We start from the raw sequence: 27,264 nt of genomic DNA, 5'->3' as shown, positions 1-27,264 counted from the left end.
ACCTTGCATTTTTTCCCCAAGGGATCACAGTTGCTAGAGGATGAAAACTCTCCTCTTGATGCTCCTGCGCCATCTATGAGATACTCTAGAGATAACCACAGAAGACACACGAGGAATTCTGGCTGCTTCAGTGACACTGGTAAGCTAGCTTGGACAAGGTGTTTGTTGATTTATCTTGGGAATATTCCTCCTTCCCTCCTTCTCAAAACCTCTCCATCATCTTGTGGAAAACGTTTGTATTTTCCAGCATGGATTTAGCAAAGGGTGTATGTGGGAATGGGGAATACAGTAAGCAGCATTGTCATGACACATAGTTACGGTTAGAGTAGATCATCACTGCCAAAATAGTGTGGCTCCTGAGCTGGATAAAGAGAGAGAGGCTGCAGCTAGATGATGGAGCACATATTTTACCTGCGGAACGCTCAAGAGTCCATTCCTGGTATCTCCCATGAAAGGATCTGAGGTAGTGGACCTGAAACCTGGGGGAAGCTCTGCTGCTTGTAACAGACAAGACCGAACTAGATCAATGAATGGTCCGACTTGTCATAAGGCAGCTTCATACATTTGTAAGGAGATAATGTGAGTCTAAATAGGTTGATGGTTGGAAGGTGAAAGAGTAGAAGTAACGATGATTTATAGGCTCTGATTAGAGACCCAGATTATGTCGCTTCTCATCATCCCAGGGCCCAGTGAATTTTGTACCAAGAGGTTCTGAATAAGAGGCTTCAGGTTTTAGCAGGCACAGTGCGCTGGGATCTTTTCCATTGAACACCCACTGAAATGAAAGACCCTTGGGATTTGACCCAGCTCCCTGGTATTCATTTCAGCAGGGTCTACACAGGAGAAGATGCCAGAGGAGTTGTCTGTGTTCATCCAGACATGATGCCACTTTGTTTAGCAAGAGCTTTGGCTGAAGAAGCTGCACTGCTTTGAGTATCTTTTCTGGTAGGGGCAATAAGAGTATTTGAAGTTCTGGATGATGATTGACACTTAGCCAGAGAGGCTTTTATTTTTGGTATTTGATTGTGGAAAAATAATTTTTTAATCCCAAATGTGAGGATTTATGTTCAGATCCAAGAACTGTCACTTAGACTTGATCATTGACAACACGGTTTCTGTTTAGTTTATCTAGACTCCTTTAAAGTAGAAATGAAATATAAATAAGACCTGTTCCTTCTGGCTTTACAGGACAGATGGCTGCTGACAGTAAGGGAGGATATAAGCCACCTACACATGAGTATATTTTAAAACAGAAAGCAAATGTCTCCAAATGTTTGCAGTCAAACGCCGTGTACTCAATCAGAGGTGAAAGATGGTTGCAGGAAGACAGGTCTGTTGGGTTCATACTTCGCAACTCCCTGCATGGAAAATGCAATCTCTGAAAATAATAAAACTCTGTAAAAATGACCCTTTTAACAGACAAAAAAAACCCTTGGCCGTTTCCAGACGGCCCCCCGCCTCGCGAAACGTCGCGCGTCGTCGCGCAGAAAACGACGTCGCGCAAAACTCGCGCGAGAAAACGCGATATTTCGCGTTTTCTGCGCAACGACGCGCGACGCGCGACGTTTCGCGAGGCGGGGGGCCGTCTGGAAACGGCCCTAGTGGAAGATACCCAAAGATGTTTCACTGTTAGTTTGGGGGACACCACAGTGGCCTCTAATAGCTGTTCAACATAGCATCAGTTCTGATGTCCATTGTGATCTTTACTCAAAACAGTGTTAGGGGACGCTAGTACTGGGAAATCTTTTACTATATGCTTGCTTTAGGAGAAAATAAACAAATGAGGTATCCCATTAAGGCATAGAACATTTAGATTTACAGGAAAGTAGTAATTTTGCCATTTCCCTCCAAAATCAGATGAACTTGGGAAAAGAAAACAAAAGACAAAAACTCTCAAGTAAATGTAGTTTGCGATCTTTGAAACCTCCTTAGCTGATGACAGCAGGAACAGCTCTAGTATAGTGAAATGAGTTTTCCCTTTTATTTATTTTGAATATTTTTATCCTGCTTTTCTCCCGTACCAGTGACTCAAAGCAGCTAACATTAAAAATATAGTTAACAAAAATGTAAACAACAGGTGCCCAGTACAAATTTCAAGCAGGCAGTGAGCCCAAAAAAATATCCCAAACTGGTGACAGTTCTGTTGGTAGGGCACATAACAGGGCCACAGGTTGTTAATTATTGACTCAGCTTCTGAGGTGTTATGGAATGTCTGTGGACATTCTAGCTTTTCAGGAGTTTGGAAAAACTGTAATCTGTAGGGGCAGTTGGGGACATAATTACTCACATTATTTATAGTCCATTTTTCTTTATTGTCCACATTTCTTACTGAGACTCAAGGAGGATTACACAGTGTCAGTCAATATGACCAAACATTCAAAATCACTGTAAATAGGGTATTGATTACAGACATTTAAGTACAAGTAGACTGCAATACACTTCCTCCCTTGGACCTCCAGCCATGGGATTTAGCTCTATCTTCATTGCTCCTAGCAGATTTTGAGTAACAGGCAGTGTTGCTAGCTAAAGACAGCGTTGTCCCAGGCTCAGGATGCTGACACCAAAGTGAAAAGGAAACTGGTGCAGCGTGGCAAACTTACCTTTTTGGTGGTTTGTCTTCTTGTGAACTGCTAAGTGTCACAAGCAGTATGCTGAGGTCAGAGGTCCACTTCTGCTGCGCTCTGTGCCCACTTTACAACTCATAGTGAGGTCCAAGTTCTGAAATTTAAAAACTAGTTTCTAGAAAGCAGAAGTGTGATTGGTTCCATATCCCTAGTTTTGGGTGGGTAGCCATGTTGGTCTGAAGTAGAAGAGAAGATTCAAGTCCAGTAGCACCTTAAAGACCAACAAGATTTCCAGAATATAAGCTTTCGCCAGTCAAACCTCCCTTCATCAGATTGGGTCCCTGCCAAACATGGGGAGAACACAAAAGGTGCAGCTATGCAAGGAATAAAAGAAATAAAAATCTACAGGATCTACATCTGTACTCATCTCTGCTTTAGCCCTATCTCACCCAGCATTCCCAAGAAACCTCTGCAGGTTGAGAAAAAGTCTAAGACTTCAGTCATCTGGAAAGGACTTATTCAAATGTTCAGTCTGAAGCAGTTTGCGGCAGAAGCGTATCCTGTTTCCGGCTCGGGCAGTCATCTCTTTCAGGTATGAACAAAGTTGGTTTGGCTGCAGAGCAACATTTTCTGTCATCTCCTTCCCCCCAAACCGGTTTTCATTTGAGGGCTGTTGTTAGGTTAGCTGCGACTTGGCTGTTTCTTTAAACAGCGTGTTCTTTTCCGCTGAGCCGCATAAAACTGTTGAGGCAGTCATTAAACGATATACTTCAATCTGTGCTACTGAGTTAATTTTTGGTGTGCTTTGAATGGAACCTGTTAGATTGGGAGGGGTGGAGCAGGTGTCCGTAGTTCTTGGTGAGGGATAAGCAGCCGTTACAGAAGTCTTTTCTATGCCAAGAATTGGCCCACAGAGTCGCTGATAGTGGTTAAAAACGAATAAAAGCTAATAAATGGTAATAAATCAAAGTATAATTTTAGAAATGCCTCAGTCCAAGGGTGATGGAGGCAGTTCTGACTGCAACCTATCCTGTCTCTGGTCTTAGCAACAGCAATTGGTAGCTTACGGGAGGAGAGTTGTCAGCTGGAACCAGATCCAGCACAGTGGAGGGTGCCTGGCTGCTCGATGCCTCTGGTTTGATGGGGGTGGGAAGGCAGTTGGCAAAACAGAGGAGCAAACCTAAGATTCTTTTCTGCCATCCCCTGAAGCAGTTGCCAGCCAACACCTGCATGCTGTCCTCCCTAAACAGGAAAGCTAGAAACTTGGCTTTGTGTGGATGTTTTCCTTTTCAGAATAGGGAAGCTGAAGTCCCACTTATTCTGCTGTTGCTTTTGTATTCTAAAGCACTAGAGCAGTGTAGTTGCCAAGACTGTACACTGTGAGGTGAGAAATCCTCAGTTCTTGTGTCACCTCAACTGAGAAGTCACTGGAGATCTTAGTTTTCTCTCAGACCCAGTCCTGGGAGCCCCATGTGATAACTCTGTAAGCATTACTGTAATAATATATATATATATTAGTGTGATGTGTGACGTATATATACATATATGTGGCACTACACACGTGTGCAATTGCTGTGGTGTTATTGTAAGGGGTGGGGGGAAGCCCAATTTGATTACAGGGATGCAGGCTTCTCTGCTTTTTCCCCTTGTGATTCATCCAGGCTCTACCTGATCTACTTCAATCAAGGGGCTGTATTCTTCCAGAGGATGTCTGGGCCTATTTAGACAGCATATGGCCAGCAAATACCAAGGTACCCCTCTCTAAAAGGCTCTTATTTTCTTCACACTCTGCTGCTCTAACATGGTAAAGCCCTTTCATCCGGTAGGCTGAGGCTCCAGCCAACATCTGGTGGGGTGTGTGTGTTAATATCAAACACTTTTGTAAAGAGTAGAGTGTAGGTTGGAGCTGGAGGTTAAAGATCATTTGGTGATTCCTTCTAGAGATGTTTTTCCTTTGTACGGTGCAACATTTGAAGTTGTAGTTTGAAATGAAAGGCTAGTGTAGGGGAGGGAGGTGCTTTTTAACCCTTCTCCGTCATGTAGTTTTCCTACCTTCTACCTACCCTGCTGCTTTAACTTGTGCTGGTACCCGGATCTTTTCCTCAGGGTGAGAAAAAGTAGCTGTGAGGTGCTATAGAGAGAGGGAGACAGTTAGCAGTAGAAAAAATGTCGAGTTGTTGTGTGCTGGGCTGAATTCTGCTGAATTGCTGCTTATTTATTTATTTTAAAACAAAATTTATACCCTGCCTTTCTGCCCTCATAAAGGTCTCCAAGGCAGCTAACCAAATGAAAGCATACATAATAAATTACATTTTAAAACCATTAAAACCAACCAAAATAACAACATACCATTAAAACAATTACAGCCAGCACCAAAGCATATAAAGGCATAAAAACAATTAAACATTGGGCACGGAGGAGGGATCATTGAGAGAACACCAAATGAAACAAAAATGTTTTCACTCGCTGGTGGAAGATGGCGATGGAACAGATTAATCTGCTTAGGGAAACAGTTCCAGAGTTTTGGTGCCATGACTAAAAAGACCCTCTCCCAGGTTGCCACCTGCCTAGTCTTAGATGGTGGGGGCACCAGAAGCAGGGCCTCTGAAGATGACCACAGTGGTTGTGTAGGTTTATAAGAGCAGCCACATGGTCCAATATTGATTTCTTTATATTAGATATCCCCGTTTCTAAGTGTAATTAGATCAAGTGTAGTTAGATCAAGTGTCAGTCTGTAGCAGTAGAAAAGAGCAAGAGTCCAGTAGCACCTGTAAGACTGACAAAATTTGTGGTTGAGTATGAGCTTTCATAAGTTGCAACTCACTTCTTCAGATACAAATTTTGTTAGTCTTATAGGTGCTACTGGACTCTTGCTCTTTTCTAAGTGTAGTGATCCTTTTCCATGATTTCCTTCCGTTGCGTGTGGATTCACTTCTAGTGTTGCAGTTCTCCCCTTAGGAAAGCATTCAGCTTTGAAGGGTGCCACATCTGGGACTAGGTAAGTAGTACTTAATGGGCACTTCCTGAGGAAGAAGGGTCTCTCCCTAGATTTCTAGTCATCTTTCTGCCATAGCCAGAGAAAGCAGGGCTTTCACAGAGTTTCCTAAAGGAACTGAGAGCTGCAAAACACAAAAAAACCCAAACAAAAATAAAAGGAAGGAAAAGAAAACAGCAGAAAATGTAGAAGATCAGTGAGAGACCAGAAGGGCTTTACAAGTGTCACATCAGTTAGAAGCCTCTTGCTTTCTTGCCCCTGAGTCTCTTGACCTACTCCATCAAGGGGAGGGACAGGGAGGTCATAGATAGGACCGTCACTATTCAGGTGTTTCTCTTATGTTGAGCAAAACCTGAACCCTCCAACTTAATTGCTGCTGGCCAGGGCGACATAGCAGTTGACTTCCACCCTCAGTGAGAAAGCAGCAGGTAGCCTGGAAAGACACTCTGCCTAACCCCTATCTTCACTGCACAGAGAGTGAGAGCTTTCAAGCCCCAGATTCCAGAAGCAATTCTCCTACCTGATGAATAACCTTTCATCATGATCTGTGGCGTAAACAGCAGCAGTGAGTCAACTAAGGATTAACTTCCCTTCCCAAAGAGCTGTCTCCACTCATTCACTGCCTCCCTTCTTTTCTTCCCTTGCTGTTTTAGGAGATGGCCTTGATACGTTTTCACCCTAGTTTGACAAAAGGCAGCAATTCCTACAACATGCTGTATTCCTATCTGAACAAGAAACAGAGATACGGCATTGTGGGCAGCAACGAAATGGAGATGTTCATGGTGCCCTTGGCAGCTTACCAACCAGTACCTTCCAAACTCCACCCACTGGGTGGCCCAGGTAGGGAACCTGGATCAAATCTTTCTTCCGTTCTTGAGGTTTTTAATGCTAGGTTAGAAGAAGCCTTGAGATAACCATCAGGGATACCCATCTAAAATACACATGTCAGGGAACGATACACCAGAGCTGCATACACTGTATTCCTTTTGTTGCTATAGTAATGTTTCTTGTCTACTACTGTTCTATACCAGTTCCCCCTCTTCATGATGAAAGGCTTGAATACTCTGGGTAGATTGGGAGAAAGAAGATTGGGGAGGGGAGGGCATGCTGGAAATTTCTAAGATGATGAGTACCAGGGCTTGGAAGGGAGTAAACAAAAACTCACTGTCAGCATACTGGTAGTCATCTGATCACCCTTATAGGCAGAAGGCACAAGACAAAAGGGGAAACTTTTTCACTATGCTGGATGTGTTACTGGGAATGGGTCTCCTTGTGAATAAATGGGGCAATTAGTGGCAAGGAGGAAGGCTATGTGAGAAGGGTAACGATGGGATATCTCCACCAGTATTTATGGAGGCCCTTCCCCAAGGAGGCAAACAAGACCAGTGATCTTGAATGAAAGAGTATTTTTATTAAAAGGGGAAAACTCACTCACACACACACGAGATTGTTCATAAACGCTCAAGATGCCTAAGAAAAGCAGGGGTGAAGGTGGAATAGATTTGAGGGATTTCAGGGTGATAATTACCTATCCAGAGAGTAGGGAAGTCCACAGAGGAAGAGCTTCAAACGTCCTGCATTCTCAGCCAGGAGAGAGAGTCTTAGGGAAAGTGGCCCTAAAGGAGCAGCGCTTGGATCCAGGAAGCATGCACAGTTTGAATGGGACGAGAGCCCTAGTTCTTATAGGGCAAAATGTGTCCTGAGGCTGGGGAGCCCCCTCAGCTGTTGGAACAAAGACCCTAAAGGTAACTCCTGGGAGTTACAAAGGTTTGATTACTTGCTGCCAGGGTGTGTGAAAGGAAATGCAAAATCTCTCCTGCTGCCTCACAAAGGGGCAGTTTACTAATGAATCTCCCCGGAGCTGAGTGGATGAATTTAGATAGGAACAGCATCTTCCCAGGAACAAATTATAAACTTACCAGTGCTAATTGATTGCTCCTTGATCTTCGGGTGGGGATTTAGTCATGGAAGGAGGATATCGGAATGTGCTAAGAGGGGTGACTCAGTGAGACCCTGTCTTATCACAGCTCATGCCCACAGCTGGGAGGGCAGTAAATACAATCACAGCAGTCACTCTACATTTGTATGAATGTCCTATTCGTGCTTGGTCTCCCGGATGGAACTCAGCAACTCTGGCTGGAATTCTCATGGGTCTAGAAAACCGACCATATTTACCAATGGATTAATTTTGCATAATTTAACCTGGCAAAGATTATTAGCCCTGGGAAGAGGATATAGTGTTTACTGAACGGTCCCTGGGGTTTCTGGGTCCTCTTGACCCTGGTTTGGTATGCGTGCGTGTGCATGTGCAGACCTATGCACATGTGGCATAGGATTTGCATATAAAGCGAATGGGATTATTCCTGGTGGCATGGAGCTCATGTGCTCATGGTTGAAACCCCTTTGCCAGTATTGGAGGTCATGGGCTAGAGTGATTTCTCACATAGTTTCATCCTCTCCTGCAAACAGAAGGGCTAGGAGCTTTAAAAACAAACTTGATTTATGAATTTATTTATGGACATCTCTGACCTTTAGCAGAACCAAGGCAGAATTTATTCTGAGTTCTGGCAGTATTCATCATGCACTAACTTCTCCCACAGTTATGTTTACCTTTTACATTGGTGGTGGAAGGTCCAGAATGGCTAATCCCCGCCCCCCTCCACTTGCTCTGACAGGAATAATTCAAATTTCCTTGCATGATATCCTTTGCAGGAGGAAGAAGCCCCTCCCAATTCTTTTTTTCTACCTATTATTTATTTATTTACTTCATTTATAACTCACTTTTCTCACAGTGGGGATCCAGAGTAGCTTGCACAGTTCTTTTTGCCTCCATTTTATCCTCACAATAACCCAGTGAGTTACGCTGAGTGTATGTGCCTAGCCTATGGCCACCCAGTAAGCTTCCAAGGCACAGTGGGGATTCAAACCTGGGTCTCCTAACACTCTAATCACTACACCACACTCTCCTTCCATGCCTAGCACCAGCAGCATATGACACTAGGGCTCTGCCCCCCCTCAGTGGTTTTGCTGTAGTTACCTCAGATTCCCCCCCCCCCCCATCTGTCTTCCAATCTGTCGAAGGCTTTCACGGCCGGAAAGTTACCTCAGATTCCCCCCCCCCAACAACTGTCTTCCAATCTGCTTCCATTTTTCTTATTTGATCCCTGGTTTTCTTCCTTTCTTAGTCTTAACTTTTTTTTTTGGCTTTATTCCCCTTCTTTCCTTTCTACTCTTAGTGAGCCGCTAAGAAAGGAAAATGTTAGAATGGCATCCAAGCCATCTGCTGCTGCTAAGCCATCTGCCTCCATGCTGGGGGCTTCACTAGTGTCTTCATCAAGGAGAAAATGCACCAAGACAGGAAAGTGCCTGAGGGTTGCAGAGGCTTGGCAAGTCTCATCTCACTCGTGGGCCAGTGTGTCTGTTCGTTGCAGAAGCCCTGCCAGTTGCTGCCTCAAGAAACCCCTGTGGGGTCTGTCTGTGCTGCAACTTTGGGCCTGCTCTCAACAGTTCCCATGTCCCAGCATCAGGCAGGATGGATCCCTGGAAAGTGCACCAATCTTGCTGGATATTTTTAATTTTTTTTTACTTTGTTTATACTCTGCCTTTCTCTCCAAAGGGAACCAAGGTGGCTTACATTACATTATTAAAATAAAAACAGTTTTAAAATAATCTGACCCAAAATAAACATATGCAGAGTTTTTTTTTAAAAAATCCCATTCTGAAGGACACGTTCCAGCACCGTTGGAGAAAGGAACGTTTGACCTATCATGAATGGTCCTCATTGGTGGCTGGAAGGTGACCACATCTACTGGTATCGTGCAGCCCTGAAAGTTCCTCGTTTTCTAATTAACGCCAAGATAGGTTTTTCTACAGGTGCTCCCCTGTCTTCTCTTGGCACTTTTCTGTTCTTCACCTTGATTGTTGAGTTGTATCCAGGAAGTAGAGGGGCCTCCTCCCTCTGCAAGGAGTAATCCTGCAAGGTAATTTAAATTAGCCCTGTCTGTTCGGAGCAAGTGGGAGGATTAACCCTGTCTTGCCACCAATGAAAAAGACCACGTTCAAAGTAGGGAGGCCTCACATTCTTTTTTCATCATACGTTCTTTGAGGTGACCTTTTATGTGCCTGTTTGAGTGAGATAGAATTTGATCATCCTGCTGGAGCAGGATATTAAAATGTCTTTGGTCAACATTTGGAAGAAGGCCAGAAGATAATATGTCCAGTATCTATGGAGCATGCTATTTACGCAGGGCTGTTGTGGGAACAGGCAGACCAGGCGATGGAGAACAACAAATTGGTCTTTCATATAAATGGAGTTTCACGAGGAGGAGGATTGCGCTGCTTGTTTAACTGCTCTGTTTTTCAACTAAACAGGAGGGGAAAGCATTGAAAAGTAAGCCCAGTAAAGAGTTATATTTTCTAAAGTGGTGCCACTTACGCCCCCCCCCCCCAAGCAGAAAGTAGATAATAGTCTTTAAATGGAGTGGCAATCTTTGAAAATTCTGAGGTCTAAAAATCTGGAAAAGTTTGAGGTTTTTACAATTTACCATGAAAAAAAATGGGGTACATGCTGAAGTCACATGATTGCAGGTTTCTCTCTAGCCTAGGAGAATAACTTCTTGTCCTTTGTCCTTCCTAAGGGTTGGCTGCTACTGCCCTTCCCTATCCTGCTCTATGAAACAAAAGTCCAAGGGTTCCTGAAAGACTAGCAACATTTATTTCCATATAAGCATTTGTGAGTCATAGCTCACTTCTTCAAATACATGATAGCAAAGAGTCCAGTAGCACCTTTAAGACTAACCAACTTTATTGTAGCATAAGCTTTTGAGAGTCACAGCTCTCTTGGTCAGATGCATCTGACGAAGAGAGCTGTGGCTCTCAAAAGCTTAAAAGGTGCTACTGGACTCTGCTATTTTGCTACTGCAGACTAACACAGCTAACTCCTCTGGATCAAATACATGAAGATCAAATTGAGAATCCTTCTTATGGGCACCTTAGAGTTAGGGAGATGAGGCGGTCAAAACAACCCTCTCCTCTCACCCAGGACGTGTCCTGACTTGAACCTGGCATTCCTCAGCCGCTCCTCCCCATTTGTTGGCCGACAGGGCTTTGAATTGACCATCACGATTTCTAGTCTCTGGGAAAAGTCTTGTGAGGCCTCGTGATCCCATGGCTTTGGATGCAGCTTTACCTTTGCCAGGGCAATGGCACAGCTGTTACCTGTTGCCCTGACTGGTGAATGAGCAGCAGAGTGACTGAGGTGCCCTTGTCTGCAGTGGCCGTGGTGGTGCTTTCAAGCATCCTGTGCTGTGTTTGACTTCACTGCTCCCCCTCCTGTCTCAGGGTTGGAGGGGGGCCCCCACAAGGAGTCACGGCATGCATTTTAAAAATCTTCCGGGTTTTATCTGTGGGCTGTAAATAGACCTTTCCTTGGTCTCTTTTGTTTTGTTTCTATTAGGGCTGGATCTGTGCCACCCTTCTTTGTTGCTGGGATTAATTCTACCCAAGAGACCTCCCACAGGGCCTGACCCCTTACCAAAAGCCAGAAGAAAGACCGTCACTTTTAAGGACAACGTCGAAACCTGGTACTTTCCTCCTCCCTCGCAAGCAGACAATTGTCAGATGCAGCCACCACAACACCTGTCCCCAAGCGAGCCTCTCTGCTGTCATGATTACCCCATAGTGGTTCTTCCGAGACATGACCCGCTTATCAGTGAAGAGCTGGGCAGTGAGATGTTTCAGGAGGAGCGTTTACACTACAAAACGGCCGGAGGTGGAGCCAGCCATTCTCTTTTAGATGTTACTCTCCATTCACAATGTGATTCTCCTTGGCTCATGGGACAGTTGGGTAATTTGACACCAGAAACCTTGGGAGCACAATCCCAGGAGCCAGGGGATGAGGTACGGGTTTGCACTGATCATGAACCATTACACATCTGGAGCCCTCTTCTGCCCTCTGAGTCTGTCTGCCCAAATCATTGTAGAGTGGATGGAGATCAAGGGGTAAACGTCTTGGACCCCTCGCTGCTGCTGAATATGCTTTGTCCGGAAATGGTGCTGCCTGCCAAAGCATCTGAGGCTCCGTTGGCACCCCAGATTCCTAGCACCACACCTATTGCTGGAGATACCAACTCACTCGTGGAAGAGGCTGTCTCTCTGATCCAGCACTTGACACAGTTGCAGCCCCATATAACTCTGAATCAGGAAACTCAGCCAGTCCTTGAACTCAGCTTTCCTATAATGTCACAGGAAACTACTTCTGTATTGTCCCCAGCTGTGGCAGGGCTGGAGTTTCCAGCTGTTCATCAGAGTGAGGACGACATGTGTGCCCAGCTGCAGCTGCTCTTGTCTACTCTGGGGGGACAAACACAGCCCCCTTCCACTTGTTAATCTATCTGAGCTGTAAGCAGTACTCTAAACCTTGCGATAAGCAAAGTGTACTTTAGGAATGCATAATCAGGATTAAAAACATTGTCTGGACACGGCCCAAAATGCTCAAGAGCTGCAAAGAATGCAAAGCAGAGTGGCTTGAGGGGGGATTTGATCTGTCCACAGGAGTGGTCAGGATCATCTAGAACTTTAACTGGCACGTGGCTGAAAGCAGTAATCAAGAGAGAAAGCAAAGCAGGGCACATGTATGAAGATTCCGTGGAACAAAACATGACCTGGGTAGGTCTACCCAGAAATAACCCTTTTGGCATTACTGTACTGGGGGCCTGAGGGTTAGATGATAGTTTAAAAACCAAATGGAAAGGAGTTGGAAATGTGCCAGCTGTCTTTTAACATTGTTTAAATTTTATCTTAGGGAGATGAAAAAATAACGGGTCCAATATTGAATCTGTGCTTTTTATTAGTCTTGCCAACTTCTAAGAATACTTTTTTTTAAAAAAAAAGTTTTTTTTCTTTCTTTTAAATGTTAATTCAAGATTCACAGTCGGTTCACAAGAACCTTTTACTCTGGTGAGGCCGAGTTCAGAACGTTCTCATGGTGGCAGAGCACGGTGATGATTTTGCACACACTGCATCAAGTGTGCATTTAACTATTTGGTCAGCCAGCCAGCTGTATTGTCTGGCCGAGGCTGAAGAAGTGAGGAGGAGGATCCCCTGCTTCCCCACCTGGTCAGCAGTTCAGAGAAGCGCTTGATAGGGAAGCTGGTTGGCTGCAAATCAGCAAGCTACACCGCTTTGTTAAAAGGTCATGTCTACTTCTTCCTTAGGGCCAAATTAAATACTATGGTGGCAGAGCTGCAGTGCGATCCTTTGCAGAGTTATTCAATCTAAATCCATTTAAATGAGTGGGTTTAGACTGGAGTAACTCTGCATAGAATTGCACTGCTGTAGTTATAAAATTGGGATCTGCCACAGACACACAGAAAAGAGGACGTGTGTTTGTGTATGTTCCAGTTTGCAAGGAAAGAGGAGTGTTTTGGACTGGGATTGGGGGTGGGGAATGACCTTGGGAAACAAAGTGTTGCAGGGAGATAAGCTCATCCATTTAACATTCTTTAACTTGAAACTCATCCCTCCTACATGATAAAGGCAGATTTAGGCTTAAAAATAGGGCTTTGCTGCCCTCACATCTGATTAGGTCTGGTTAGTCAGCATCTGTGACTAACCACTCATCTGAACAGTTCACCACAAGCACTTTGCCAGCTTTGGTTGAAAACAATCGTTCTCCATGATGGCAATGAAAATGGTCACTTAGTAGTCTTGCATCTTCCTGAGCTTAAAAGCGTTCCTTTGGGAGAGGTGTGCACAGTAGAAATTTAGCTGTTTTTGTATCTTATAATGATGGAAGTTGAATTAAAGTGTTGGGCCAGAGAGAGAGAAAAACCCCAATAGGAAAGTGTGAATTGAGATGCTTGGTACTAGTTTGGTTGTCTGAATACAAGATGCCATTGCAGCAGATTTTCTGTTTTTATGTTATACAGTTCTAAAGAGTTAAAATGCAATAAAGTTTTTATTGTGTTTTTATGAGGATTTGTTATTCTCTAGACATATTGTGTATTAAAAGGCTGCAGGCAGACCTGGAGCTCTAGAGAAGTTTGGAAAAAGCTGTTCAGCAGCACATACCCTTTCTAGTTAGCCAATAGCATTATATTAGTTAAGCAGCATTGCATTAGCATGGGAGGGGGGGAGGGCGGCCTGTCTTGTCTAGTAGCAAACTCACTCGCATAATCATCCTACATAAACCAGACCTTGGCATGTCACAGAAAAAGAATGGATGTTCCAAAGAAAGATACCTACATAGCAAAGAACTGTGGATGCCTCGAACAAGAACTGCCCTGTTTGAAAATAGTTTACCAACCCTGAATACAACAGTTAGACCTCAAACATGAGAAGAACGAGTTCTCCCGAATGGACATTTCAAAAGAGAAGGAGGCATGCTACTAACTTCCCACCACCTACCCATTTGGGGCAGTCCTTAAGATTCCAGGAGGGTTGAAAAATTTGATAGGGGTTGGGGGACTGATGCCCATGCCTCAGAAAAAATGAAATCTGGCCCACAAGTCCTAGTTGACTTACGGCGACCCCTGGTGGGGTTTTCATGGCAAGAGACTAACAGAGGTGGTTTGCCCTGCCTCTGCAATCTTGGTCTTTGTTGGAGGTCTCCCGTCCAATTACTAACCAAGGCCAGCCCTGCTTAGCTTCTGAGATCTGACAAGATCAGGCTTTCCTAGGTTATTCAGGTCAGGGCAACCATGAACCATAAGGTGGCTGAAATTCATAAATGTGAGAAGGGGTGCCAGTCATAGGGGCTTGAGCCTGTGAATAAGAGAAGGAGGCCCAAGAAATAAAGGAAGTATACGGAGAGGCCAAAGGGTGGAGACAGGTAGGAAGTGTCCTGTCAGTTGTTTGCTAGCCTCCTTTGGCTCCTGAAACCACTAAATTGCTGTGAAGTCATAGAACGTTTATAAGAAAAAATGCCATAAGACAGGAAGAAGGCCAAAGGGAAAATCTCAACTTTTTATTGCTTTTGATAAACTAAAGTGAAGATGGAGGGACAAATTAAATGGTGAGGAGAACCACATCTTTCAGCTCTTGGATTCAATTTGCTGGAATTGTTTAAACATAACTTTAAAAAACAGTTCTGCAATTTTACAGCATGAATTTGTTCATTTGGTAACAAAAAAAAAGCAGACTTTTATAATCCTCTTTGGGCTTGATAGTTATCCGTAATTACAAAAGCAAGCTATTTAATAGGGTTATTTTTAACACAATGCTGGTGAAACAATACAATGGAAAGATGTTTTTAAAAAATGAGCTTATTACAAGAAATCCAAAATTTGATTTGTAATTAATGGGTTTTCAAGCTGAGCAGTACCCATTTTTCATTCCTGGCCAGTGTTAGTTGCACGAGAGTGCTGTATCCTGGAGGCACTAGGCATAGTTGTGTTGCTGAAGCAAAATGACCTTGCCAGTGACTGAAGCAGAGCTCCTTGGAGGGGAGGGAGCAGGATCAAGCTGGGCTTGGATGTTGCACATGGAGCTTCTATTAAAGGTTCTGCTGACTCCGATATCTTAGAAAAGACCCGGGGTCTTGGGTGTACAGTGCTGGTCCTCAGCTTGTCCAGAGTCCACCTCAAGGACCAGGCTGATTCCACAAGCAACCTGAGAATTGCTTGGAGCATCGATGTTTTCTGGGGCCCCTGTGATGTGCAATCTGAGAGGTGCAAACCAGGATTTCTGGCATTGTCACAGACTAATGGGGTACAGCCTTTGTATCTCATGTTGCTGCGCATGATCCAAGAATTGCCTCCTTTGTGTGCGTTATGGGCTGTCAAGTGGCTTCCGACTTACGGCAACCCTATGAATTAATGACCACCCAAACGTCCGATCGTTAGCAGCCTTCCTCAGGTCTTGCAAACTGAAGGCCGTAGCTTCCTTTATTGAGTCAATCCATTTTGCGTCTTCCTGTGTAGTGCCCTGAAATCCTCTGTTTTAGAGGTGTTCGTGAACCGCTTTGTATCATTGTCATGCTGCTCTTTCAGTGTCAGACTCAATCCAAGCAGGATGGAAGCATGCATATCCTTGACACGTTCATTCTTTCCAAGTTGGATGCCACAAGGAACATTTTTTTTAAAAAATGCTACCTTCATCCGGGATCTCAAACTTTAGCTAGCCTAGTCTCAGCAGACAATGAGCTGTGCTGGTGTCCTGGCCATCTCACCGCCTTAGAAGACTCCCTGTCCAAGGTAGATCTTGAAGGGGGTGTTGAAGCAGGAGACTGCTACTCTGTTAATGGAAGAATTAGTCTGGATCCAACCGAATAGCTGCAAGGTACTGTGTCTAGTCTTCCAGGGAGCATCAGACAATGGGTAGCTGCAGTGTTGGATGGCGGAAACCTCATCTTGGGTTCAACCAAACACAGGCAGGAGACTGTTTGCAAACCTATTACATGACAGTGCTGGTGGTGAAGAAATCTTAGTTCACTATTGTATCAGAAGCTAGATGTAACTCCAACTTTCATGAAGGGCAGCGCAACTTGCCTCCCAACTAGGTAACTGTTCCAGCCTTGGCAGGAATTCCACTGGCTGCTCTGCTAGGGGCCGGGGTAGGGGGGAAAGAGGGATAAATTCTGAAACCATTCCCTCTCCAGAGCTGAAATCTTAAATAAGAACAGGTAAGTGGCCTGCTATAGAAGGAATTGGTGGAAAGCGTGAATTTAGAATGTGACCTGTTGAATCCATGTCCTGCTGCCCAACTGATCTTTAAGGTAGGACTAAAGTCTAGTACAACCTGTTCCTAATGGTGATCAAACTGAATCTACGGTGTCTCTCTAAGATATGTTTGCTGAGCACTTTGTGGATGAAGTCACTAGCATCCATTCTAACATGGGTAACGTACTGAGTGTATATCAGGTGCAAGAAACTTCCAAGAGCTTTTCAGGAGACAGCCCTTTCTATTGGTCACAGTCACTTGAACGAATTCCAGTTGGTGTGTGAATGGAGAGAATTCTTGGAGGTGTTAAGCAGCCGTTTTGTTTGCCTGACCCTTGCCCGTTATGTCCAGTTGTAGCTGGCTGAGCTATAAACTGGCTTCAGTTAGTTTGCAATAGGACTTTCTGGTTAATTTGGGGAGTGAGCTAACGAAAATACATTACTTCTGTGGTTTCTGTGAAGGTATACCCTATGGGATTTGTACCTATGCAGAACACAGCTCACAATCTTCTAGAGCTCAGACTGTTGAGGTGTGGCTTTAAGCTCCCTGAGATTGACACCAGACTGCATATGTATAGGACAAACCAGTGCTTTCCCATCTAGGCTGCTTCCACACATTGGAGAATGCACTTTCAATGCTCTTTAATGATAATTTGGAACTGGGCTTTCATGTGTGAAACACAAAATGCACTTCCAAAGGATTGCTAAAGTGCATTGAAAGTGCGTTATTCAATGTGTGTGGAAACGGTTTCTTTGGACTGGCGCAGCAGTTGCATCTCTTGAAACTTTCTCCTTGGATCACTGAATATTCAGCTAAGCTTTCTCTGCTTTTCCTTTCTTACCTTGTGGGTGTCTTTCTTCAGGCTCCCCCGCTGGTCTGAATATTTGTGGGGCCAGGAGACTATCTTTAAAAAAACGTTTACAATGTGGCAGCAAACTGCTCTCTGCAGATGGCTGAGATAACTGCTTGTTCTGATGCGCGAGGAACATAATGTTGGATTCTGCTCTCATTGCCAGAGATTCACCATACAGGCACACTGTAACAGCTGTACCTTTCCGAGAACCACTTTTCTGTGTTTGATGTTGAGTTTGATGGCTCAGGCTGTCAGCGTTGACAGCAGTTGGACCTATCTGTCCAGTCTTGGTCCCCTTGATACGCTGCCACTATCATCAGACTTGCCTGATATTAAGGTCTTGGCTCTCTGCCAGCATCTCATATGGGAACTAAAAGCGTGGAATTTGAAGTACCAGATACATTCCCTACAATGTTTGAGTCTAATTCCCAGGACACCTTAAATAGATCAGGAAACATCTCCTGAGGTACAATTATACAATACGTAGCAGGATGTGTTAATAAGCCTTAGAGAACAGGAATCTTTGAGGGCCTGTTTGCCACACAATCTTCAATGCTAATCCCCATTATTACTCTAGCTACTCCGAGTCACCCAGTGCTAAGGAGTATCACTCCAAACAATACTGAGCTGCTTGGTGCTTAAACTGGGATTAATATCCCTGGGATTGTTGCTGCTCCTGTTCCTCTCACCGCTCTTACCAACAACGGGATAGGGACAGACGTCACAATTTGTACTCGGACAGCTACTCAGCCATCTCTGCCTGAGTTCACTCACCTCGTTCCAAGTATGTTCATCCTCCAAGTCAATGCCTTCATTGAGACCTGAGAGCTGGACCCACCCTTGTGAATGACAGCCACTGTTTCCAGATATTAATCCATTTAAACCGCTACGGGCAAACTACATCAGGATCAAGTTACCACCACCGAGGGAACAGCTTTCTTGATTCTGTCAATAACTTCAGCGCTTTGGTAATGCCTGTTTCAGGATCCCTGGGACCAACCCACCCACTCCAAACTCAGAGCTCAGTTCCCACCAACACAAGGTCAGCCTCCAATGCTGAACCCACTAACCTCAACCACAGCAGTTATCAAAGAGTTGCTTCTCTCTCACTTCCTTTGTCTAAAGGGAAGGAGGATTCTTTCTTGGAGGACTTGGAGAAAGCTTTGGATACCTCTCCAGGTCATTTGGAGACTGTGGTATACTTGAACTAGAATCTAAGAGTTTGTGAACATATGAAGCTATATCTGACTATTAGTTCCTTCAACGTCAGTATTGTCTACTTAGGCTAGCACTGATGAAGAGAACTGTGGTTCTCGAAAGCTTATGCTACAATAAAGTTGGTTAGTCTTAAAGGTGCTACTGGACTCTTTACTATTTTGCAACTACAGACTAACATGGCTCACTCCTCTGGATCTTAGACTGGCACTGGCTCTCCAGGGTCTCAGGCAAAGGCCTTTCATATCGCCTACTGCCAGAGATGATGGGGATTGAAACTAGGACCTTCGGCATGCCAAGCAGATGCTTTGTCACTGAGCCACAGCCCTTCTCTGTGGAGGGGTCAAGTTTCCACTTAGCCAAGAAGGGCATTGGGTGACTCTGGGCCAGTTTCAATCTCTTATCTTACAGACTTACTGTGAGGGTAAGATGTAGGAGAGGAGAACAACGCTCCTTGGATGAAGAGCAACATAATGCACAGAATAATCCCAAGTTTTTATGGCTGTCAAAGGGTGTGAAGTTCTATTTGGAGCAGTTAATCCATATGGCTCTCTCCTTGGATGCCTCCTGACCTGGACAGCCTAGGTGAACCTGATCTCATCAGATCTCAGAAGCTAAGCAGGATCGGCCTTGGTTAGTAATTGAATGGGAGACCTCCAAGGAAGGCCAGGGTTGCAGAGGCAGTAAATGGCAAACCACCTCTGTTAGTCTCTTGCCATGAAAACCCCACCAGGGGCAACGGGGTGTGCGTCCACACCTGCCAGCTGTTTGGAAACTGGGCAGCTGGCAGGTGCAGGGCGTGCGGGCACTGTGGGGAGAGGGGAGAAAGCAGCGGGTGTGTGTGGGGGAGTGGGGAGGGGAGAAAGCAGTGGGGCGCATGCCCCACACCTACCCACCACAAGCTACGGCCGTCCACCGCTTTGTGGGAAATTTGTAACTCCTTGGTTATTTTTGAAATATAGTGAGATCGAAGTCATGCCCCTGAAGAAGTCAGCAGATTAAACTCGTGGATTGTTAGCCAGCCCCCTGTAGGGCTCGGCGGCTTGTGACTTTCACATCTGGCTTGTCCATTTTTCCACCTGCAAAAGAAAAAAGGAAACGGTTATTAGAGATCAGAACTCATGTCACGATCTGTCTTACTATCTACTCCCCTTGAATTTGGTTCTCCCTGGAGCTTTGGTGCCCAGCACTCTTGAACTGACCAATAAGGGGGAAAAAGGACTGTTTTATTATGTGCTGGGCAGTATATATAGTGTTGTTGCGGCCCACATTGATTAAGTAGTGCATTAAGGATATATTTTGGATACATATTTATTGGCATATTTATTGTATATTTATTGTCTGATGTTTGGAATTGTCTGCTGTATATTTGCACTTACATTTATATATTTCTGCACTCAGTCACTTTAATATATTTTTTAAAAAAATTCATGTACCTTTGGAACTTTTAAATGTTGGTTCTAGAACTGCTTACACTAGAAATTTGATTCTGTTCACTCCCCTGGCTGCAGTCTATCTGCTCCTTTCTGCTAGGAAGCAGGAGCCCTCCAGGGCGCCTGGTGCCTCTGTAACGAGCTTTTGCCCGTGTCTGAAACTAAGCTTCTACTAGCCAAAAGAAAGATGTATCTTTCTCCTGGAAAGCTTTCAGCTATTAGTTCTCAGACCTGTCAAACAGATAAGTTCTTTGAACCACCTGTTTATCAGTACATTTATTTATATAGGGTTCAATCTTGCTTTGCAACACTTTATCAAACACACAGACACCTGTCTAGAGTTTATTTCACTTTATTGAAAATACACCCTAGTTTTTTAATGAAGCAAGTAATCAAAATATAAATGATTATTAATATAAATCCTATAAAAACAGAACACAGGAAGGCAATAAGAAATAAGTTTGCTAACATTTCTTAATAAATTCCAAGTTTCTATGAAATGCATAGGTAAAAATAAGTTCTCACCTAAAATTCTCTCAAGAGATTTCTTCCATCAGAGCTCTGCCATTCTATCTGAGTTTGCAATTTTATACATCATCATATGCAAATATTTAAGGTCTATTCACATGATAGCACAAACAATGATTGGTCTGATGCTTCATTGAATATTCATAGTTTCTATTGTACAACCTTCCAATTAGTAAAAAATTACGTTATACTCAAACTTACAAAGCAAAACTATAAATCTCTGAGAAGTGCCAGAAAAAGTTAAGTCGAGAGATCACCATTGGTTGAATCTCTGATAGAGGAACATTAATCTCGATAGAGTCCACTATTTTAATTAACTGTCAAAAAATTAAAGCACACCTGTTAGAATTACCTAACACAGAGAAAAAAACACACAGACGGTTCATGCAAAGTCTGAAAGTTCATCTAGAGAATACAAGAGCTTGGCCTAGTATTGCTCAGTATTGATTATTGTCATGTGCTTTTATCTATATTAGTGCAACACCTCCCTGCAGCATTCCTTGCTTGCAGTGGCCCGATCCAGCTCCAACAGGGCCGGAATGGGCTGCTGCTGGGCACAGGAGCCCACCAGGGCATCTCGCCCCCCCCAGCGGCTCTCCCAGCCTGGGGTGGCCTGATCCAGTGCCAACGGGGTCGGAATGGCCCACTGCTGGGCACAGGAGCCCTCCAGGGCACCTAGCACTGCCTCTCTGGTGATGCTCCCCACCTGTGGCAGCCCAATCCATCCCCAACAGGGTTGGAACAGGCCACTGCCAGAACCAGGCACCTGCCATAGCGCCTGCTCCCACATCATGGCACTGGGGAGGGGGCAATGCCAGGCCTGGCCACCTTGCCCTCCCTCCAACCAGATTGGGGCACAACAGAGGCAGCAATGCCTGTCCTGCCCTTTCTAGAGCCCGTTGTATTCCCACACACACAACAGGCTTTCTTACTAGTTGATTTATATATACCAATCATATCACAATATTTGTCATAACTTAGATCGAGGATCCCCAGCGGGTTGACTGTGGACACCATGGTGGTTGCCAACACCTTTCCTGGCTCCCAACCAGTGTTTTTAGCAAGTGGGTGGAGCTGGGTGGGGTTTTTGTCCTGTAAGGTAACAGTCCCAGGGGAAACTCTGTGTGTGTGTGGGGGGGGGGAGTGGCTGCCTTAGCTCTGTATTGAAAGGGAAAATGAGAGGAAAGGGTGAGGGATTCTAGACAGCACAATCACCGTTGTTCATCATCACGTCTTCTGTAAGAACCCACATGGGGAACTGTGCATGTGTAGGCTGGCTTGCGCATGCACAATTCCCATGTGTGTCTGCGCAGAAGAACACTTGATGAACAACAGTTACAAGTAGGTGCAATCCTGTTTTACCTTTTTTGTGAAAGCACAGTGGTGAAAAGCACAGGAATTATATGTATGTTTGTGTTGCTGCTGGGCCAAGGGTACACCGTTGTTTTCCAAAGCTGCGGTGGGGCAGGCCCACTCCTCTTTCAACCTGCCCTCCCCTCTCCATCATCAGCTTTGGTGTTGCCCTGACCTTACTGAGACTATGGAGAACATACAGTCTTTTTTGACTGCAGAGTACTCTAGCCTCTCAGCTGCGTTAATGGATTTCATGGACAGCAGCTTAAAGCAACGTTTGTTGCTGACTCGCTTTCTTAGGATAGAAAATAAGATGGATGTAGTGATGGGTAGAAGAGAGAGATGGTGCATCCCAGAGCTGCTGGGTCCTTCCAAATCTCTATTTAAACACCAGGGCAAAAAAAGAGAGATGGATTTAAAAGATGCTTCCTTCTTGTGGAAGATTTCCCCATTCCCCCCCAGGGACACATTCTGTCTTATTCCTGGTACAGTCCAGTGGGGCCTAGAGGCAGATGTTGCTTCATTGTAAACAAAACAAATTAATTAAAGGAAAATCAAAACATCGGCACATTCATAATTAGCTAATCTACCAGCCCCTAATATAATTAATTATGTTAATGCATCTGGCAGCTGCCATGGAGGGAACTGTATCTGTGATTAATGCCAATGGAAAGAGGGGTGGCTGGAGGCTGAAAGGCATCGTTCCCAGTTAAGGACGTCATCCGAGCAGTTTCTCTTGTTGCTTTCAATGGGGCTTGAGCAGGAGGAACCTCCCATTGGCCCCTGGCCCTTGCTGGATTTCCCTAGAACCGTCACAGATGCAGCACTTGGTGATTTGAAGAGAGGACAGGCAGATCTGATCCTGGGGGTGGGCTGGGGGCAGCAATCTACTGGGCTGTTCCCCCTGGGACTTAGTGGGAGCAAGTTTGTATTGTCGAAGGCTTTTACGGCCGGAGAACGATGGTTGTTGTGGGTTTTCCAGGCTGTATTGCCGTGGTCTTGGCATTGTAGTTCCTGACGTTTTGCCAGCAGCTGTGACTGGCATCTTCAGAGGTGTAGCACCAAAAGTCAGAGATCTCTCAGTGTCACAGGCAAGTTTATTTCTTCAAATTCCTTGATAAAATGAGCAACCATACTTGAGGTTACCAACCCAAATCACAGGCCATGGTGGTCGTAGCTAATCGCTCACTGTAGCATGCTTGTTTGTTAATGAACACAAATCCCAGCAGAGTGGCCGTTTTTTTTATTGCAGCACCCACAAAGGAGTCTTGTGGCACCTTAAAGGTTAACAGCGTTATTGAAGCAGCAGCTCTCATGATGAGCTCTATCTAGGTGTCTAGGATTTTTATTTTGAAATCCATGTGTCTTTCCTTCTTCACAACAGCAGGGGGCAGCACCGGTCCAGCAAAGGGCCTGGAACTGGTGGAAGAGCTTGCAAATCTAGAGCACTTTTTCTGTAGGTGGTGGGTGTAGGGCAAGAAAACAAACATTTTAAGGTGTACCAGGCAGGCCTTCCCTCCCCCACCCCGGCCACCTCCCGGTTCCAAAGCTCAAAATGTAAAGCAATCCCGGGGGAGATTTGTAGACAGTGAATTCTCCAGAATAAAGAGCTAACCTACCCGGAGTCCTTGAATCTTGTTTCCTTTAAAATCCAACTGCCTGGTGCCTTACGGGAAGATAACACTGCATTTGTGATTGTTGCAGATGGTGGGCCAAAAAAAAAAGCCTATTTGGGTCTCTTTGCACACAGCCTTTTGGAAAGGTTTATTTATGCTACTTAATTTGAGCACAGAGCTTAAGCCCTGGAAACCTTGGGGCTAAACTCCTGTAGCTAAGCAGGACTGAAAGAATGGAACATACAGGAGGACAAGGGGCCAGCAGTGCCGGCAATTCACATGGAATTTATAGCGCCGACAGCCTGGCAGAGATAACTAAGTAGGCTTGATTCCTCAGCACAGGATATTTTAAGGGTATGTCGTTTTGCCATATTTTACCTAGTAGTATTTGCTCTGGCAAGGCCTGTGGTGTTGGTGCTGAATGGCAGCATTTCTTTTTCCTAGGCCTGTTTACTGAGGTCCTTTAAAGCCAGAGGCTGAACCTGAACAGAGTATGCGCAAAGCATGCGCTTTGTCTCTGAACGATGAAGCTCCCTGAAGGCCCTTGGGCAGCTGCCCCCTGCTGAGAGTTGGGTCTCTCAAACCTGCTACTGTCTACTCTGGCAGGTAGCAACTCCCATGTCCTTTCTTGTCCATGATCTTACAGCTGGAGATGCAGGAACTGGGCCTAGATCTCAGGTATAGAGGCACATGTGCAAGGGAAGGCATTTTAGAAAGCCATACCGTCTCTAGGAATAAAAAGAGGAACAGATGCCCAGGGCATTCCCCCCCCCCCCAGCATCGTGACCCAGGGTGTAACGAACTTTCCAGGTAAGAATGTGGCTCCCTGGCAAATCTGCTCTCAGCAATTAATTGCTAGGGGAAGAAAACCACAGTCAAAATAAAACCAAGCAAAACAAAATGATGCCGTTAAAATTTCCGCCCTGTCTACCAAATAGAAATGTTTTGCAGCTCTCCTAGTCGAGGCTCCAGGTTGGGTAAATCTTTGAGGGGAAGCAGATTCTGTAGGGTAATAATTCTTACCTAGATGCTTTTGGAAGTATCTGATCTTGGCAAAATGGTATGCACAAGGATCAACCACCGGTAGTCCCCAGGGACATATCTGCCCACAATTGATGTTGCTTGCCCTTTGATTGCCATCCCAGAGACAAGAAGGTGGGAGGAGCAGGTGGGGTGTTACAATAGGTCTGCTCACTCTGTGTAGCCTCCAGACAAAAACCTGCACAAAATCCATTCCTTTTCATGCTCTCTGATGCCCCCATTTATGCTGCACAGAGTCCAGGCCAATTCCAGACACTTAATTATGAGACAATTGAAGGTGTCTCTTTCTCTCTCCCTCTTTTGCCTCGTCTCTCTTCTTTCCTGCCATTTTTGTGCCGAGAAACTTGGGGAGAAATTCTGCCTGGATTTTGATGGAGAAGAGACTGGTCAATAAATCTTTTGGCCTGTGAAGACGTGATCAGAATAATCTCGCCGCCCAGACGAGAAACTGAAGCCAATCTAAACTTCACTGGAAACAATTCAGCCAACCCTGAAGACTGCCCATGAAATGACCGGAGCCTGTTTGGGCAAAAGTCATTCAAGGGTCTTTGCTTGAACCCTGCTGCTGGGAAGATGGGCGCTGGAGGAGATGCCGCTCCCCTGATGTGCCACTGATGACTGAGAGGGAGCTGATTCTACCAGGGTAGCCATGTTAGTCTGTCATAGCAAAACAAAACAAATCCAGTGGTGCCTTAAAAGATGAACTACATACAAAGCAGTACTTTTGTGAGTCAGAGCTCACTTTTTCAGATAACAGCGGGGAAAAAAGAAAATGGGTTTCCTCATTTTTTAAAGGGAAGGAGGAGGAGAAGTTGAGCAGAGGCCTAGTGTAACCTAGTGGTGCATTGGCCTCTCCTTCCTGTATTACCTCAGGTGCTTTGACCGAGGAACGGGCGTGTGTTCACTTGGAATCTTCCTGTCTCCCTTTGTATTTCATGTTCCCCACCTTTACATACTATATATGCCAGCTCAACTAATGGTAAAGAAACTCCCTTCACCTTGAAATGCTTCTCTGGGACTCTAGGTAAATTTGCATGTCAAACTATTGTGGTGTTGGCCATGTGCAAAAGGATTTGGGTTAGCCTGGGCCTTGCAGTCTTTTCTGGGTTTATTGTACAAGGACAGATTTAGAGCAGGTTATCTTCATTGTTTTTTTTACACTGGTCCTACTTTTGTGCCCGTAGGGAAGGTGGCATAGTGTAGCCTGATCTCATTGGATCTCAAAAGCTAAGCAGGGATGGCTCTAGTTAGTACTTGCGTGGGAGACCACCAAGGAGGTCTAGGGTTGCTATGCAGGGGCAAGCAATGGCAAGCCACCTCTGTTCATCTCTTGCTTTGAAAACCCAACCAGGGTTTGTTGTAAGTCAGCTGCAGCTTGACAACACACACACGCCTTTAACAGCAATCAGACACCTTGACACTAAACACATTTTTCTGGTAATAAATGGCTGGAAAAGAGAGGGCTTAATTTCTGCATGTATTTGGCTAGTATTAAAACCAATGTGTTGTAGCAGTGAGAGTGTCTGACTAGGATCTGGAAGACCCAAGTTTGAATCTCCACTCTTCCCTGGAAGTTAGTTGGGTGACCTTTGGCCAGTTGCACACTCTCAGCCTAAACCACTTCACAGGGTGGTGGTTAAGATAAAATGGAAGAGAGGAGAACAATGGAAGCTGCTTTGGGTCTCCAGTGGGGAAGAAGGTATACATGAAGTAAAGAAGGCATAGAAAGGGGGATATTAAAAGAGGGAGAAGGGCTATCACTGCTGTCTCTTTAAAGAGGGTGAATGAAAAGGATCCTGGGACTGTAGTCAATCACCAGTTGACTATGAGTCAGCAGTGTGATGCAGCTGCATAAACGGCTGATGTGATTTGAGGTTGTGTTAACAGAAACATTGTACCCAAGTCATGGGACACAATATTCTGTGCTAGTGAGACCACATCTAGAGTCCTGTGTCCTGTTCTGGACTCCACAGTTTAAGAGGCCAAGACTACTACTCTGCAGCTTCTGAGGATATGGCTGGATATTGCTGGACCATCACTGGACTATCACTGGTCTTGTCAGACCTTGGAAGCTAAGCCTGGTTGGCCCTGGTTAGTATGTAGATGGGATACCACCAAGTCCAAAGTTAGAGGCAGGAAATGGTAAAGCATTCTCTGAACTTCTCTTGCCTTGAAAACCACCTCCTTTCCTCTCCAGTCTTGAAAACCCTACTGGATCACCATAAGTCAGCTGTGACTTGATGGCCATTTTAAATGGTCTTAAGTGGAGCCTGTTCTAGTTTGAAGGATTTTACTTCGGGACCCACAGGTCAACTTCAGCTTGCGTTTGCAGCACAAGAGCCCTTTGAGCTGCAAACACCATTCCTGGACCTGAGCTCTTTGGCCCTTGTGCCTCCCCTCCCTCCAGCTCCGGAGCGGAGAGGTGGTGACCCTCTCAGAGCCCGATCTACCACCGGGAACAATTCGCAGCTTTCGGGTAGCCTTTAATCAGCACCTTGGACAGCGCCCAAGTGGCAGCCAGTTACAGTCATTGAACCGCACTTAATGGCTGGTGAAGAGTCTGGAAGAGTCATTATATGAGAATCAGAGCAGGTGAGTGGGATGTCAATAGGGTGCCTGCTAATTGTTTCTCTTGACTGGAGGTGAGTGCCAGGGGGTGGGAGGGGGCTCTTGCAGAGAGATTTGACCAGCCACTTCTTGTCACTCACTTCCCTGCTGGTGGATGGGGATCTCAAAGCAGATTCCCTCCAGCCATGCCCTCCACTTCTTGGATGGCAACACATGGCCAGCCCGCCACCTCTTAGGATGTACCTGGTGCTGAGTGGCCCTACTTAGGTGCAAGTCTGGTGATCTGTGTTGACTCTTTCAAAACTACAATGTGAGGGAGAAGGCTTGCCTAGCCCTTTGTTTAGATTTTTCTGTGTTCTTGGGCGCTGTGCAGTACATGGGCAGGCAACCTCCCGGGCATGCAGGCCAAATGGCATCCAGTTAGGAGCAGATAAATGGC

The 27,264-nt window shown here is 45.2% G+C and overlaps 1 protein-coding gene across 1 annotated transcript; it reads left to right on the top strand.

The window, feature by feature from the left end:
• Positions 1 to 119: 119 nt before the first annotated feature.
• Positions 120 to 26,802, top strand: LOC129342916 (SPOC domain-containing protein 1-like). Its single transcript, XM_054998876.1, has 6 exons — positions 120 to 139; positions 3,003 to 3,156; positions 4,226 to 4,315; positions 6,213 to 6,399; positions 11,015 to 11,457; positions 26,665 to 26,802. Exons 2-6 carry the CDS (start codon positions 3,088 to 3,090, stop codon positions 26,800 to 26,802), a joined length of 927 nt encoding a protein of 308 aa, XP_054854851.1. The 5' UTR covers positions 120 to 139; positions 3,003 to 3,087.
• The last annotated feature ends 462 nt before the right edge of the window (positions 26,803 to 27,264 follow it).

The sequence above is a fragment of the Eublepharis macularius genome, chromosome 15, assembly GCF_028583425.1.
Source record: "Eublepharis macularius isolate TG4126 chromosome 15, MPM_Emac_v1.0, whole genome shotgun sequence".
NCBI lineage: Eukaryota > Metazoa > Chordata > Lepidosauria > Squamata > Eublepharidae > Eublepharis > Eublepharis macularius.
The sequence above is the reverse complement of the archived record's forward strand: the minus strand, read 5'-3'. Positions and strand labels throughout refer to the sequence as shown.